This window comes from Vitis vinifera, chromosome 9 (assembly GCF_030704535.1).
Source record: "Vitis vinifera cultivar Pinot Noir 40024 chromosome 9, ASM3070453v1".
NCBI lineage: Eukaryota > Viridiplantae > Streptophyta > Magnoliopsida > Vitales > Vitaceae > Vitis > Vitis vinifera.
In genome coordinates, this window is record NC_081813.1 from 18,586,817 (window position 1) to 18,602,186 (window position 15,370).

Sequence of the window (15,370 nt, forward strand, 5' to 3'; positions counted from 1 at the left end):
CCCACCATATCTACATGGAGGAAGATGCAAAACCAATGAGGCAGCCCCAGAGGAGGTTGAATCCTCACATGCAAGAGGTGGTAAGGGGTGAAGTTCTGAAGCTACTTCAAGCAGGGATCATATATCCCATTTCAGATAGCTTGTGGGTGAGCCCAACCGAAGTAGTCCCAAAGAAATCTGGAATTACTGTGATCTAGAATGAAAAAGGAGAGGAAGTCTCTACACGTCTTACCTCAGGATGGAGAGTGTGTATAGACTACAGGAGGTTAAATTCAATAACTAAGAAGGACCATTTCCCATTGCCTTTCATGGACTAAGTCCTTAAGAGAGTCTCAGGGCATCCTTTCTACTGTTTTCTGGATGGTTACTCGGGGTACTTCCAACTAGAGATTGATTTGGAAGATCGGGAAAAGACAACCTTCACTTGCCCCTTTGGTACTTTTGCCTATAGGAGGATGCCCTTTGGTCTATGTAATGCACCTGCAACTTTCCAAATATGTATGCTAAGCATCTTCAGTGATATGGTAGAGCGCATCATGGAAGTCTTCATGGATGACATCACTGTATATGGAGGTTCTTATAAGGAGTGTTTGTTGCATTTAGAAACTGTTCTCCAAAGATGTATTGAGAAAGACCTAGTGCTAAATTAGGAAAAGTGTCATTTTATGGTACAACAAGGAATTGTCTTAGGACATATAATCTCCAAGAATGGCATTGAGGTAGATAAGGCAAAGATGGAGCTAATTGTTAAGTTACCACCTCCCACAAATGTTAAAGGAATTAGGCAATTCCTAGGACATGTCGGGTTCTATAGGAGGTTCATTAAGGATTTCTCAAAAATCTCAAAACCTCTTTGTGAACTCTTGGTAAAGGATGCCAAGTTTGTGTGGGATAAGAAATGTCAGAAGAGTTTTGAGGAACTGAAGCAATTCCTCACAACTGTACCAATAGTGAGAGCCCCAAATTGGAAATTACCTTTTGAGGTAATGTATGATGCAAGTGATCTTGCTATGGGGGCTGTTTTGGGGCAAAGAGAAGATGGAAAACCCTATGTGATTTATTATGCAAGCAAAACTTTGAATGAGGCTCAAAGGAACTACATAACTACTGAGAAGGAGTTGTTGGCAGTAGTTTTTGCTTTGGATAAGTTTCGTGCCTATTTGGTAGGGTCCTTTATAGTGGTGTTCACTGACCATTCTGCTCTGAAGTACTTGCTAACCAAGCAAGATGCCAAGGCAAGATTGATAAGATGGATCCTTTTGCTTCAAGAATTCAATCTCCAAATCCGGGATAAGAAGGGAGTAGAAAATGTGGTAGCTGACCACTTGTCAAGACTTGTGATAGCACATGACTCACATGGTCTACCTATCAATGATGACTTCCCTGAAGAGTCTCTCATGTCAATAGAGGTAGCTTCATGGTATTCTCACATTGCAAATTACTTGGTTACTGGAGAAGTTCCAAGTGAGTGGAGTGCCCAAGACAAGAAGCATTTCTTTGCTAAGATCCATGCATATTATTGGGAGGAGTCTTTTCTCTTCAAATATTGTGCGGATCAAATCATAAGGAAATGTGTTCCTGAACAAGAGCAATCAGGAATTCTATCCCATTGTCATGATAGTGCATGTGGAGGTCATTTTGCCTCCTAGAAAACAGCCATGAGAGTGGTCCAATCAGGTTTTTGGTGGCCCTCTCTTTTCAAGGATGCCCACTCTATGTGCAAGGGATGTGATCGGTGTCAAAGGTTTGGGAAGCTAACACGCCGGAATATGATGCCCTTGAACCCCATCTTGATAGTGGATGTCTTTGATGTTCGGGGGATAGACTTCATAGGACCATTTCCAATGTCATTTGGACACTCCTACATTTTGGTGGGAGTGGATTATGTCTCTAAGTGGGTAGAAGCAATCCCATGTAGGAGCAATGATCATAAGGTGGTTCTCAAATTTTTCAAGGAAAACATCTTTTCAAGGTTTGGAGTGCCTAAGGCCATTATCAGTGATGGAGGAACCCACTTTTTCAATAAGCCGTTTGAGACTCTTCTAGCCAAATATGGGGTCAAGCACAAGGTAGCTACACCTTATCACCCTTAAACAAGTGGCCAAGTTGAGTTAGCCAACCGGGAAATCAAGAATATCCTGATGAAGGTGGTGAATGTGAATAGGAAGGATTGGTCTACTAAGCTCCTGGATTCATTATAGGCTTATAGGATCGCTTATAAGACCATTCTTGGAATGTCTCCTTACCGCCTTGTTTATGGCAAAGCGTGCCATCTCCCAGTGGAGGTTGAATATAAAGCATGGTGGGCAATCAAGAAGCTCAACATGGATTTGACAAGGGCCGGGTTAAAGAGATGTTTGGATTTGAACGAATTGGAGGAAATGAGGAATGATGATTACCTCAATTCAAAAATTGTAAAAGAGAGGTTGAAAAAATGGCATGATCAGTTGGTAAATCAGAAGAATTTTACCAAGGGACAAAGAGTCTTGCTTTATGACTCTAAATTTCATCTTTTTTCCGGGAAAATTGAAATCAAGGTGGACAGGTCCTTTCATAATTCATGACGTGCAATCAAATGGAGTAGTGGAACTACTCAACTTCAAGAGCACTCAAACTTTCAAAGTGAATGGGCATCGTCTCAAGCCATACATTGAGCCGTTCAAGCTAGAAAATGAGGAAATCAACCTCCTTGAGCCACATAAATCCTGAACAGAGAAGGGTTAGATGGACTTGGTTTCACCAAAGTCCATGATTTTGTTAAATATGTTAATTTTTAAGTTTTGTAAATTATTGGATTGTAATTTTGGTTTTAAATTATGTTAATTGTAACTAACTTTTTGAATGATTAAAATCAGTAGGAGCAGATTCTTGCCACTCAGGCCCAGCACACTGCCGTCCTGAAGCAGATTCAGCATCATCTTGACAGTACATCAGCTCCTGAGCATACCATTCCCACCTCATCCGGAGCCTCCTACAGGAGAGACCGCTGAGCCATCATTCCACGTCACTCAGGAGGTACCACTTTCTCCCTATTTTTCAAACGCTTTTGTCACATTGAGGACAATGTTGAGCTTGGTTGGGGGAAGAGTTGAGGAAGGAAATTTTTGTTAATAATGCTAAGTTATATTGGTAATTTAGTTGCTTTTTGCTTAAATTTTAAAATTTTTAAAAGTTTTTATTCTACTCTCCATGGTTATTAAGGAAAGATTTTTAAAATGAAAAGAGAGAAATGAAATTTTTGTCTTTTCATTTGACTTAGAGTTTGTATTATGCTTATTAAAGTTGATGAATTGTTGAAACTTCTATTGAATTCAACCTTAGTTCTTCCACTTTAAGCTATTCACACACTGTGCACAATAGGTTCCGAGTATAAGATGAAAAACTATTTCCCTCTTAACTTAGGAAAATTTAGACTTGGTACCTTTGACCTCATCTAATAGTGTTGGGACAACTTATAAAAGGCCAATGAGCCTTTGAAAAAAGAAAGAAAGAAAAAATGTTTGCTTGCCTTAAAACCCGAGTAAGGTCTGAGGGGTATATGGTGAAAATCTTTAAAACCTGGTGCCCTAAGCCTTCATTGGTTGGGAGTCACCGGCCTCAATGCTCATTACAAAGGTGGATGGGTGGAGTCTAACATACTGTAGGTGCTGGGGTATTAAAATTCATTCTCAAAAGTCCGGGGTAAAATCCGAGGAGCTAGTGGTTGAAAGATCCTTAAAGCTTGATGCCCTAAACCTTAATTGGTTGGGAGTCATCGATGGACCCCCGTTACATGGACAAGTTAGAAAAGAATACCTTTAAGCCTTGTACTCCTACAATGAAAAAAATTGTGAAAAAAAAAGAGGTGCATTCTTAGCCTATTGGAGGTTGACCAGTTTGCTAAGCTTTGAAAAAGAGCTAGGTTGGGGGGAGAGATTAGTTCAACATACTATATTCGGAAGCTAATAAATAACACTTAGATTTTTGTGGAAGAGTAAGGTTTGACCCTTTGGGAGTGGAAACTCTTTTAAAAGCTTAAATTTGCATAATGCCTTCTCTTTAAGAATTGTGATTAGACAAGTTATTTGATAACTCTTGTTGAAGTTTGAGTTTTATTTCTTTAATGTTCCATGTGAGAGTTAGATCATCATGCCACTTGGAAATTGTTTTTTCATCAGCATGATGTTGTAAATTATAATACTGTTTATTTTTATTTTTCTCTCCTTCATTGCTAAGGGACTAGCAATATGTCGGTTGGGGGGAGTGATTACTACTCAAAAAGTGTTATTTGATAGCTTGTAATTAACTCTTTTAAATACTTTTGAGTAGTAGTTATCACCTTTTAACCCAATTAACATATTAAGGACCCTTACAATCAATTCTAATCAAATTGTGTTAAGTTTTGGTGTTTTGATAGCTTTTTGATCACCAAAGCAATCAGAGATTAAAGAGAATTCTTTGGAATCCATGGCAAAGATGTTCGGACACACCATTGGATAACGACGGAACATGGGATGTGACAAGCTTTCGGAATGAAGTTGCAAGGCTTGCTCGCTTTAGTTAATGTTTTCCATCCGGACAACATATCCGGATAGGATATGCTATCATCCGGGTGTGATGTTCACGAATGCCGAGTGCTTCTCCCAGAAGGAGTCCGGATGGGAAAGGAGGACGTTCCGTGCGCCGACATTTACATCCGGATATCCTATAGCCGGATGGGAGAGGAGGACGCTTCAACTTCTCCGGATATACATATCCGGACCTTCTGATAACGCTTACCTGCAGAATTTTTCTCTCAGTATACAGTGCAGCGGTGTTCTCCTGAACCTTCCTGATATTTTCGACCGATATTTTTGAGATATTTTGGGATATTTTGCTTTAGATATTTGTTATCTAAATCCCCAAACTCTACTTGTAATCCACCTATCATAGGATTCCTTAGTTTTTAAGTAAGTAAAAAGGGTGAATAACCCCATATAAATAGTTTGTAATTTCCTTTACAGAAAATATCGAAGAAGGTTGATCTATTATGTAATCAAGAAAAGCAAGAAATATATTTCCAGGGCACTTACTCTGTTTTTCTGTCATATATTTGTTTTCTCATTAGTTTTCTTACTAGCCAAACAAGCTCTGAGGAAGTTTCCTCAGAGAATGAGTGGCTAGGCTTTTAGTTCCTTGGAGTTAAGGTTGCAGGGAAAGGTTCTAAGTGCAAGAATTAGTAGCTTTGTGGTTTCAGTCATTAATGAAGAGAAAATATGATCCTTTAATGATTTCTATGTTTTTAGTTAACTTAAAACACCTTCAAGTCACTTGAGCCAGTACTTGGTAAGACACGTGATCTCCGTCTATGGAGATGCACTTATTTATCTCTTGCGAGCTTTTGGAAAGTGACTTGGAGGTAGGATTTTCTAGAATTGCCAACACTTGGTAAGCTTTTAGACTCCGAGGAGACTTCCATTAGTTATCTCTTGCGAGCTTGAGAAGGGAATTCCAAAGTTAAAGATCACCTTGAATGGCAAATGCTAGATGAGAGGCACGAGCTATTGCAAGTTGCATCAGTGAAAGGGAATTAGAGATGGAATCCAGTTAAAGGTTACATCTGTACAAAACCGGTTAGAGAATTGACTATATGTTAATTCTCTAATGCGAGGAAACAAACCAAATGACCGGAGCTCTGTTTTTGTATAAGGAACCTCCCCTGTGAACCTAAACCTTCAAGGAATGTTTTTCTTCATAAGTAATTTCCATTACTTTCTTTTCGGTTAGTTTAAAACCAAACCCTTTTCACTCAAACAACTTTATGTTTTCTTTTAAAGCTAACCTTGAAATGAAAAAGCACCAACTCAGCTTTGAATTGGTATCAGTTGTGAGTTGAAAACCCTTCCCAGTGAACGATCCTAGAGCCACTATGCTATAGCAGCTTTGTCTTTGCTACCCTAGTTCATGGTGTAATAGGTTATAAATTTTGTTGATTACTACCTCAATCAAGGAGCACCAACTGGACATAAGTCAGCTGATACACCGACTGGGCATGAATCATGGGCCCTGTTATTTGATTATGAGAAAGAAGAAGGTATCTCAAGTCTAATAGGGATTCATCTCTGCTGAGTGGGATAAGCCCAGAAAATTTATTATGGGAGAGATCTAGAAAATCCACCCCTTTGATTGAAAAAGGAATAGACCCTTCAAAGAGGTTGGAACTGAAATCGATCTGTACGGAATCAGGAGTAGAAAAATTCAATGAATTTGGTAACTGACCTTGTAACTGATTGTGAGAAAGACTTAAGTACCGCATATTAAAAGAAGTATTCCAAAACCAATTTGGAATACGACTTGAAATGCTAGCATTTGAGAAATTAAGATATTGGAGGTTCTTCTGAGATTGAAGCCAAGTCGGAAATGCAGGGCCTAAGTGGCATGAACCCATATAAAGAACATTCACCTGGAAAGGGGGAACCCAATTGGGACTGACATTCAAACGGAAAGAATTGGAGTCCATGTATAGAGTCTCCAACTTACTTAGCTTCCAAAAATGTTGTTCAGAGAGACTTCCACTCAATTGATTGGAACCAACATCCAAGAATTGCAATTCTGAAAGCTATCCAATACTATCGGGAAGACTTCCACTCAATTGATTGGAATAAATAATTAATTGTTTCAGTTGAGAAAGTCGTCCAATACTATTTGGGAGACTTCCATTAAGCTTATTCCATTCAAGTCTCATATACTCCAGGTGTCGCAATGTCCCTAAAGAAGCAGGGATGGGACCTGCAAGTTTGTTGTTGGATAAATCGAGTCCTCTAAGATTTTTAAGCTCGCCCAACCAATTTGGCAATTTTCCCATCAATTGATTTTCATACAAGTATAACTCCGTCAAATTAGGCAAAGGACTTTTAGAACTGTAGGTTTCAATTCCCTTGATAATCTCAAGTAAACTTCGATTCAAGTAATTATCACCCAAATCCAAATATTTTAAGTTGCAAAAGTTTCCAAAGAAGCTTGGAATTGGACCTGTAATGAGCAAGATTAAAAAATATGTATTAATTAAAATTATGTAATAAACAAATAATAAAATAGTAAATAACAAAATAAATTAATTCATGAACAATTAATTTAAAGAAAAGTAGGAAAAATTATTATTCTTCATGAATTGGTGAATAAAAATATAAACCAAAGGATTAAGAAATCAAGTTATCAAAAGATAAATTTTTATTTTAGCGATGAAAATAAAGCTAGAGAAAACTAGGAATTCAACCTAGTTTAATATTTTGAAACAATAACACTACAAGAAACTAGCAAAATTAAATAAAAAGTGAGAAACTTGTAGTAAACTAAAATCAATAAAATGACAAAGCAACATGGTTTATAGTCTAACTAAAATATACAAAGCATATGCTATGAAATGAAATATCTAAATTAATTGAGGAGTGAGGATGTCCTTAAATCAAATTGTCACTCAAATCTAAATATTTTAGAGACTTCAATTTTATCAATAAAGGTCTAATCTAATTAATTAAGTTTACAAGACACAAAACTCATATGACAACAATTACTTCCCCTTTAGGATAGAGGTCGATATTAACTTCTTGATTTGGATTTTAGTCAATTCTCTAAGGTTGTGTTTGGAACTTCTAATGTTTTATTTCTAAAGATAGAAATTCATAGAAACTCTGATATAAATAGTAAAACTTTACCATAAAAAAGTAATGATATTTAAAAATTGTTTTAAAAAACATGAATATTAGAAAATTTTTATTATCTTAAATTTTTTAAAATTTCAATAACAGTATTTAAGGACATGAAATGTCATATTATATTCACTTAATGTTCAATTTTATGATTTCAATTACTTGTCTCAACCATGAAATGTCATATTCAATATATAAATTACAATAATTTGACATAATAGATGAATTATGGAGAGAAAATAGAAATTGAAAATGTGCAATAGATGATTGAAAGTTATTTGATGATAAAGATTCTTAGCAAACGTAAATTGTCAAGATAGGAATATAAATTCTTTTTGGAGGTACAAAGAAAGTAAATTTTTAGATTTCAATCTAATGTGGTTTTTTATTTATTAATTGCAAGAATTTCAAAAATAAATGAATAGTAAATTATAATTATTTAAATTTTATAGAAACAAGAAATACCTTAAGATAAACATGACAATCTAGAATAAAATTTTGATAGAATAGCTTAAAACAAAGTATACCATGAGAATAAAAATTGGAAAGTATTTAATAACTAAAACTAGTAAAATATTAAAAAAAAAAAAAAAAAAAAGGTGACATAACAAAGTACGTAATATATCAATTCAACCATAATATAAATATTCAACTTAGTGCATACTCAAATTATTATCCCCAAGAACAAAATAAATTGAAAAAATGAGAGCATGTCAAAATCTTACAATAGAAATGAAAGCATTCAAAAAATAATTAATATAATAATGTATGAAAATGATACTATTATTATTATTTAAAATAATAAATAATAAATCATTGATCAACTAATTTAAAAAAAAAAAAAAAGAGGTTAAGGATTAAAAAAAATCATATTCCTATAAGTACAATTCTTTTATTAGTTACAATTCTATATTGTTAAATAATATAGATACTTCATAAGCATAAAGTGTAAAACTATATACTTTTTCTCAGATAATTATAATAATAATAATAAATAAATAAATAAACTAAATTTCCTTCTAAGAAATTTAAAATTCAAAATAATGTTTTATCAGTAGGTATAAATTTATTTCCACTATGAGAATAAAATATAGTGATTATTTGATATTGTATGCTAATACATATTCAATAAGAACTTATATACACAATCATCAACTATATATATTTAACTACACATTTACATACAAACAAAGAAATAACAATTTTTCTATTAAGAGAAGAACTTACCATGTAATTCATTTTGACCCAAATTGAGAAATTCTATCTTTTTCCAATTCTTCCTCAACAGTTGAGAGATACTCCCTTCGAGATGGTTCCCAGATAAATCTAAGTGCTGCAAATTGGGTAGCTCACCAAGACCAAGTGGAATCCTCCCATGTAATTGATTGTAGCTTATATCAATGGATCCAAGGCTACTAACATTTAGAAGCCATTCTAGAAACATGGAAATGAATTGGTTGGAGTTGATGCTTATAACAAGAAGTGAAGTAAAATTAACAAAGCTTGGAGATGGAATTGAGTTAGAGAGGCCACAACCATCTAGATGCAACTCTATTAAAATTGGAAGTTTGTTTAGCACCTCGACCCATTGACTTCCTACTGATGAAAGGTTAACATAATCCATACCAAGATACTTCAAGGAAACAAGACTAGCCATCCATTCAATATTGCCAATAGATAAATCATTAAAATATTCAAAATCATAATAACTAGGATATTTAGAAGAAAGATCGAGATACTGCAAATTAGAAAGATTTCCAAAATTTGAAGGAATTGTACCACTAAACTCAGCACCTGATAAGTTTAGATATAGTAAAATTTTCAAAGACCCGAATAATTGAGGAATTGGCATGCCTTTGAATGAGTTGAAACTCAAATCTAGATATTTCAGAGACTTGAGTTTTGTCAATGATGGTCTAATTTCTCCACTTAAGTTCATAGAGCTCTAGTTCTCATATACATTCTCACGAGGATAAGGGTTATGAAGATCAATGGAAATGACAATTCCTATGTCTTTTTCACAAGTGATTCCTTGCCAGTAGCAATAATTGCTTCCTTTCCATGATGAAAGTCGGTTGTTGGGATCTTTGAGACCACTTTTGAAGTCAATAAGAGCCTCTTGTTCAGATTGAATGTTGTTGTTGATATGGGTATAACCATTACATGCAAGTTCCATTGTTATGAAATAGAGAATGGCTAAAATGAAACCAAGAATTGAAATTCTCTCCATGTAAATATTCTAAGTTCTAGTAGCGAGCACCTGTAAAAATTGAATTTCAATATGTAGTCAGCATTTTCTTGAATTGAATTAAAATTTTATTTTTTGACATCAAAATGAAAAACTTATAAAATTTAAAAGACAGTTGCATCAACATGATGAACTTATTTTAAATGACAAATTTAAAAAACGTTACCAGTCTAATATAATTTTAAAAGATCTACTAATAGCACATGTAAATATATACTAAGAAAAACAATTGTAATCATCTCATAGATATTCAACCTTACTTTGATTGGCAAGAACTGAAATCACCTACAAGAGAGTTAGAAGGATTAGATAGAAAAGCACATTAAAAGTAGTTTATCAATATTAGTCGAGTTCAACCTTACCTGAAACTTCTTTCTTGTTTTCCTTGTTTTTTCAATTCAACAAAAATATATAGAAGATGGTTTAAAGTGATGACAATGATAGTCTCACTTTCTTGTTTTCCTTGGTTTTCAATCATATTAAATTCTAACTGAGTGGAAAATGACTTTGGTTTTAAAAGGTATAATAATAATAAAATTGGGTGTTGTCCCATTACGCATAACCCATAGAAAAAGATATAATAATACAAACCTTAATTACAACAACATTGAAGTGTAATATATTTTGAAACATTCAAGTCCACACAAGATAATAGATAAGATGATAATAACCTTACAACTATATTGAAGGGTGATATCTTTCCAAACATTTAAGATATTACAACATTCAAGTCCATGAAAAATGTTGTCCACACAAGATGATTATAGATAAGTTTAAATGATAATGATAATGAAAATAATAATAATAATAATAATAATAATAATAATAATAACCATACATCCGTATTGAAGGTGATATCTTTTGAAACATTCAAGTCCACATAAGATAGTAATAGATAAGATGATAATAGCCTTACAATCATATTGAAGGGTGATATCTTTTGAAACATTCAAGATCTTACAATCCTCAAGTCAATGAAAAATGTTGTCACACAAGATGATAATAGATAAGTTTAAATAATAATAATAATAATAATAATAATAAAAACCTTACAACCATATTAGAGGGTGATATTTTTTGAAACACTCAAGTCCACGTAAGATGATAATAACTTTACAACCATATTAAAGGATGATATCCTTCAAAACATTCAAGACCTTACAACCACATTGAAATATTTTAGACCTTACAACATTCAAGTCTATGAAAAATGTTGTCCACACAAAATGGTAACGGATAAGTTTAATATTCTCAAATTATTATAAATCAAGCAAGTTTAGCTTGGCCAATAATATTATAAACTTAAAAATTAATTACCTACAATTATACATTAGTTAAAGTTATTTTGAATCCAAATATGTCAAGTAGCACCATTATTATAATTGCATCTAATTTATTTTCTTATACACACATAATAGATTAAACACTATATTTGTCTTGCAACTTAAGTAATCTCTTTTTACTTTAAAGGAAAATTGTGTTAGAAAATAATAAGATCCAAACCACAAATTAATTCCTTAAGTCCCAACTAATGAGAAACATACACGTGATATAATCTTATGATAATAGATTAGTTCCTTCCAATTATTTTTTAGTATATAAATATCTGATTACATAATTTGCCTAGATTTAATCATGGACAATGAATACCATTTAAAATCAAATCATAATAATCCATTCCTTCAGACCCCACAACTAGCTCCCCTCCACTTCTTCCAAAGTCTTCACAAAAGATTCCCACTTCCACTTGGGAATTTTTTGTTAAATTTTTAATTCTATAATGCTTTCTCATTGAAAAATTAGGGTCTTTTTAATTTTTAATTCTATAACCCATAAAAACTTAACAAATAAATACAATTTTATAGATTTATTAAAATATTAATATATATATTTTTTATGTTCACTAAAACATTATCATCGTTTTAACAAAAAAACATAATTTGTATTTTTATTATATATGAAATTTATCATTACATTATTTATTGAAACAATTATCATCTTTTATTTTGTATTTATTTCTTATAATTTAGTTTTTTTTAAAAAAAAGTAAAAAAAAAATTGGTGTGTGAATTTTTAAAATATTATAATTTATAGATAAAATTTTTCAAATATTAATATTCATTTTTAATGAAAAAATATAGTTCAAATGTTTATCTAAAAATTAACAATTTCACAAACTTTTAATAAAAGATTTAAAAAACAAGTCCACAGGATTTGTTTTATAGTTTTATCTATTATCTGATATTATCCTTAGAAGAATGAATTTATATTAAAAAATATTAGTTGATAAGATGACAACAAATCAATTTACTACATAAAATAAATTAATAAAACCACTAGGATATTTTAAACACTAGTGATTTGTTTTTTCAAAATTATTTTTGAAAAATTATCCAAAAGTCTATTTTTTTTTTTAAATAACCAAAATGTTAAGGTTCAATCATATTTTCTTAAAGTTATTTTTTGAAATTAATTTTCTATATAGAAAAAAGGTCTTCTATTATTTTTTTAAGTAATCATTTTTCACTTCAAAGGAAAATAATATTAGAAAATAATATGATCCAACCCACAAACTTAATTCCTTTAAGTTCCAACTAATGAGAAACATACACAAGCAATAACCTTATTATGATAGATTAGTTTCTTCCATTTTTTTTATTTTTATTATTATTATACAAATATTTAATAACTTAATTTGCCCAGATCTAATCATGGATAATGATTAACCATCTAAAATCAAATCATAATAATCTATTTTTTTCTGATCATAATCTACAATAAAGAATGTTTATTTTGAATAAAGTGTAGACCACGTTGTAAAAGTCTGTCAAGTCAAATAGTCATATCTATAATAAATAACCATTTTAAAATCATATTAGAATAGTTTGTATTCTTTTATGACCCATCAATTTTGTATGAAGTATAGACTACATTGTTTGATTATGATTGATAATAATGAAACTTTATTCTCTATGTAGTATTGATCATATTATCAAGTCAAAAAAGATAAATCGTACTCAAGTAAAGCATTAAATAAAATAAAAATTCAAATGACCCAAAAGTTGCCTAGAAAATGGGCCGAAATAGGGGCCAGAAAACTGTCCCTCTAAGAGGAAAAAAAAACATCATAAAAATTATGGGGAGGCCCAAAATTGGCCCAGAAGTTGGGTCCAGGGATCTGACCCATAAGAGGGCCAAAAAGGCTAGTTGGTAGGGGATAAAGAGGGCCAACTGGCCCAGCCCATGAAATGGGCCAAAATTAGGCCCAACCCATTTTTATTCCCATTTTTATTGGGGTGGGTATGGTGGGGGTGGGCTTCGCTTGGGTGTGGGTAAGGGGAGGAAAAGGGGAGGGTTGCCTAATGACACGGTGCCATGTGGCAGCTCCAATTGAGATGCTGAAACCCACTTTTAAGCCCATAATGTTGTGTTTAAGATCATTCCTCACCCTAAAAATAAGATTAACAATTAACAATTTCTTATATTAATGTATAAAAATAAACATAATAAGATGTGATTATGATTTCTGCTTAGCTCCTCATACTCCTTTGCATGGTGCTTTAGTTCTACTGTAAAACAAATGATTTCCTTATAGAAAATTACAAAACCATAGAAATTTTTTTTAGCAACCAAATGCACGAGAACAAATCAAATTAGAACAATACAAAACAAGTAAAATTTATTAAAATATTAATATTTATCTTTTATAATTTTTACTAAAATATTATCATCTTTAAAAAAAAATAAAAATACATAATTTATATTTTTTGTCATGTATGAAATTTATCATGATGTGGTTTATTGAAATATTTATTATCCATTTATTATGATTTAATTTTTTTTAAAAGTAGATAAATATTTGTGTGAAGTTCTAAAATATTAGAAAAAAAATTCAATAAAATAAAAATTCAAAGGCCCCCAAGTTGCCAGAAAATGGGCCGAAATAGGGGCCAGAAAATGGTCCCTTTAAGGAGGCAAAAAAGGCTTCAGAAAAATTATATATATAAAAAATGGAGGCCCAAAATTGGCCCAGAAATTAGGCCCAAAGATGGGACCCATAAGAAAGCCCAAAAGGCTGGCTGGTGGGGAATAAATAAAAAAGGCCAAACTGGCCAGCCCAGGAAGAGAGTGGAATTATTTTTAATTTATTTTTATATTTTATTAAAAACTATTTATTTTTAATTTAGTTATAATAATAAAGTTATTTTTTCTTCGTATTAAGAATTCAATTAAATTTAATTTATATTAGATAAATTAAATTTACAAAATTAAAATAAAAAAAAATTATTTTTAAAAAACAACTTATATAAATCAATGATGAATTGAATCCTACTTATAAATGGAAATTCATTTATTTGTTGGAATCATTCTTTATTTCATTCTCATTCTAAACATAATAATGAATGAAATGTCTATTCTCACTCCTTGTTCAGCATATCAAACATGATAATGATAAATATATTTTAATAAATCTATAAATTTTATTTTACTAATATTTTAACAAATCTATAAGGTCTATTTAACCAGAAAATAATAGCACATGAAATGGAAAATCATATTATATGAGCATTTGAATTGGAATGACCTTTCTCAGTTTCTATATGTGTAGTTGTTGAATTGTCATAAAATACAAATAATTTTTTGTGATATAGTTTTCATGAGTTAGGTGCAATATTTTTTTCTTGGTTTCAACCACCTAACTAACCAAACTGCTAGTTGATTTTGTTGGCGAGTTCAATGAATGGTGGTGGATGGTATCATGCTTCATCACTTAGTGTCGCAGCACCACTGCCATTTCTTGATGGTAATGGCCATGAGCAAGGAAATGGTATCTTGTATAAACCATAAGAACACATTATTTCTTCTTGTTTTTCACCCTTCAAGAATTTATGATCTATTTAATTTGTTTGAATTTTTTTTAAAAAAAAAGTAATACTTTTTGTTCCTACTCATCTATATAAGTGGATGAACAAAAACCATATCGAGCTTTTTCAACTATCTAGATCATACAACAAAAATGGAAATGCTTCAGCCTCCTCTTATTCAACATAGGAACATTAGCTGCATACCAAAACCTTAGGCTGCTGAATGCGAACAAGCTTCCATAAGGATTTAAATTGTTATTGAAATTGATCTCATCTTGTGCAATCCTTTGTTCTCCTCGTTTTTGAATCATCGACCAAAGTCAGTTTCCATTGTCAATGACCCATGAAAAAGTTATAATCTTTTATTGAATGTAACCATTTTTAGGTCCAAAACATATAACATCATAAAGCAACTAAGTTAACAACCATCCCATTATTCATAATATAAAAAAACTTAATTTATAACCATATTGAAGTAGTCATATCTTTTCAAATATTCAAATATGGAAAATGTTACCGACTTAAGTAATAATAATAATAGATAAGTTTAGCGTTCTTAAATTATTATAAAAGAGAGAAGACTAACTTGA

The 15,370-nt window shown here is 31.8% G+C and overlaps 1 protein-coding gene across 1 annotated transcript; it reads right to left on the reverse strand.

Moving 5' to 3' along the window:
* Positions 1–6,033: 6,033 nt before the first annotated feature.
* Positions 6,034–10,348, reverse strand: LOC100246813 (LRR receptor-like serine/threonine-protein kinase FLS2). Its single transcript, XM_059739723.1, has 3 exons — positions 10,278–10,348; positions 8,895–9,927; positions 6,034–6,990 (listed from the first exon to the last, which is right to left on the reverse strand). The coding sequence occupies exons 2-3, from the start codon at positions 9,604–9,606 to the stop codon at positions 6,578–6,580; spliced, it is 1,125 nt and encodes a 374-aa protein (XP_059595706.1). The 5' UTR covers positions 9,607–9,927; positions 10,278–10,348; the 3' UTR covers positions 6,034–6,577.
* Positions 10,349–15,370: the final 5,022 nt, after the last annotated feature.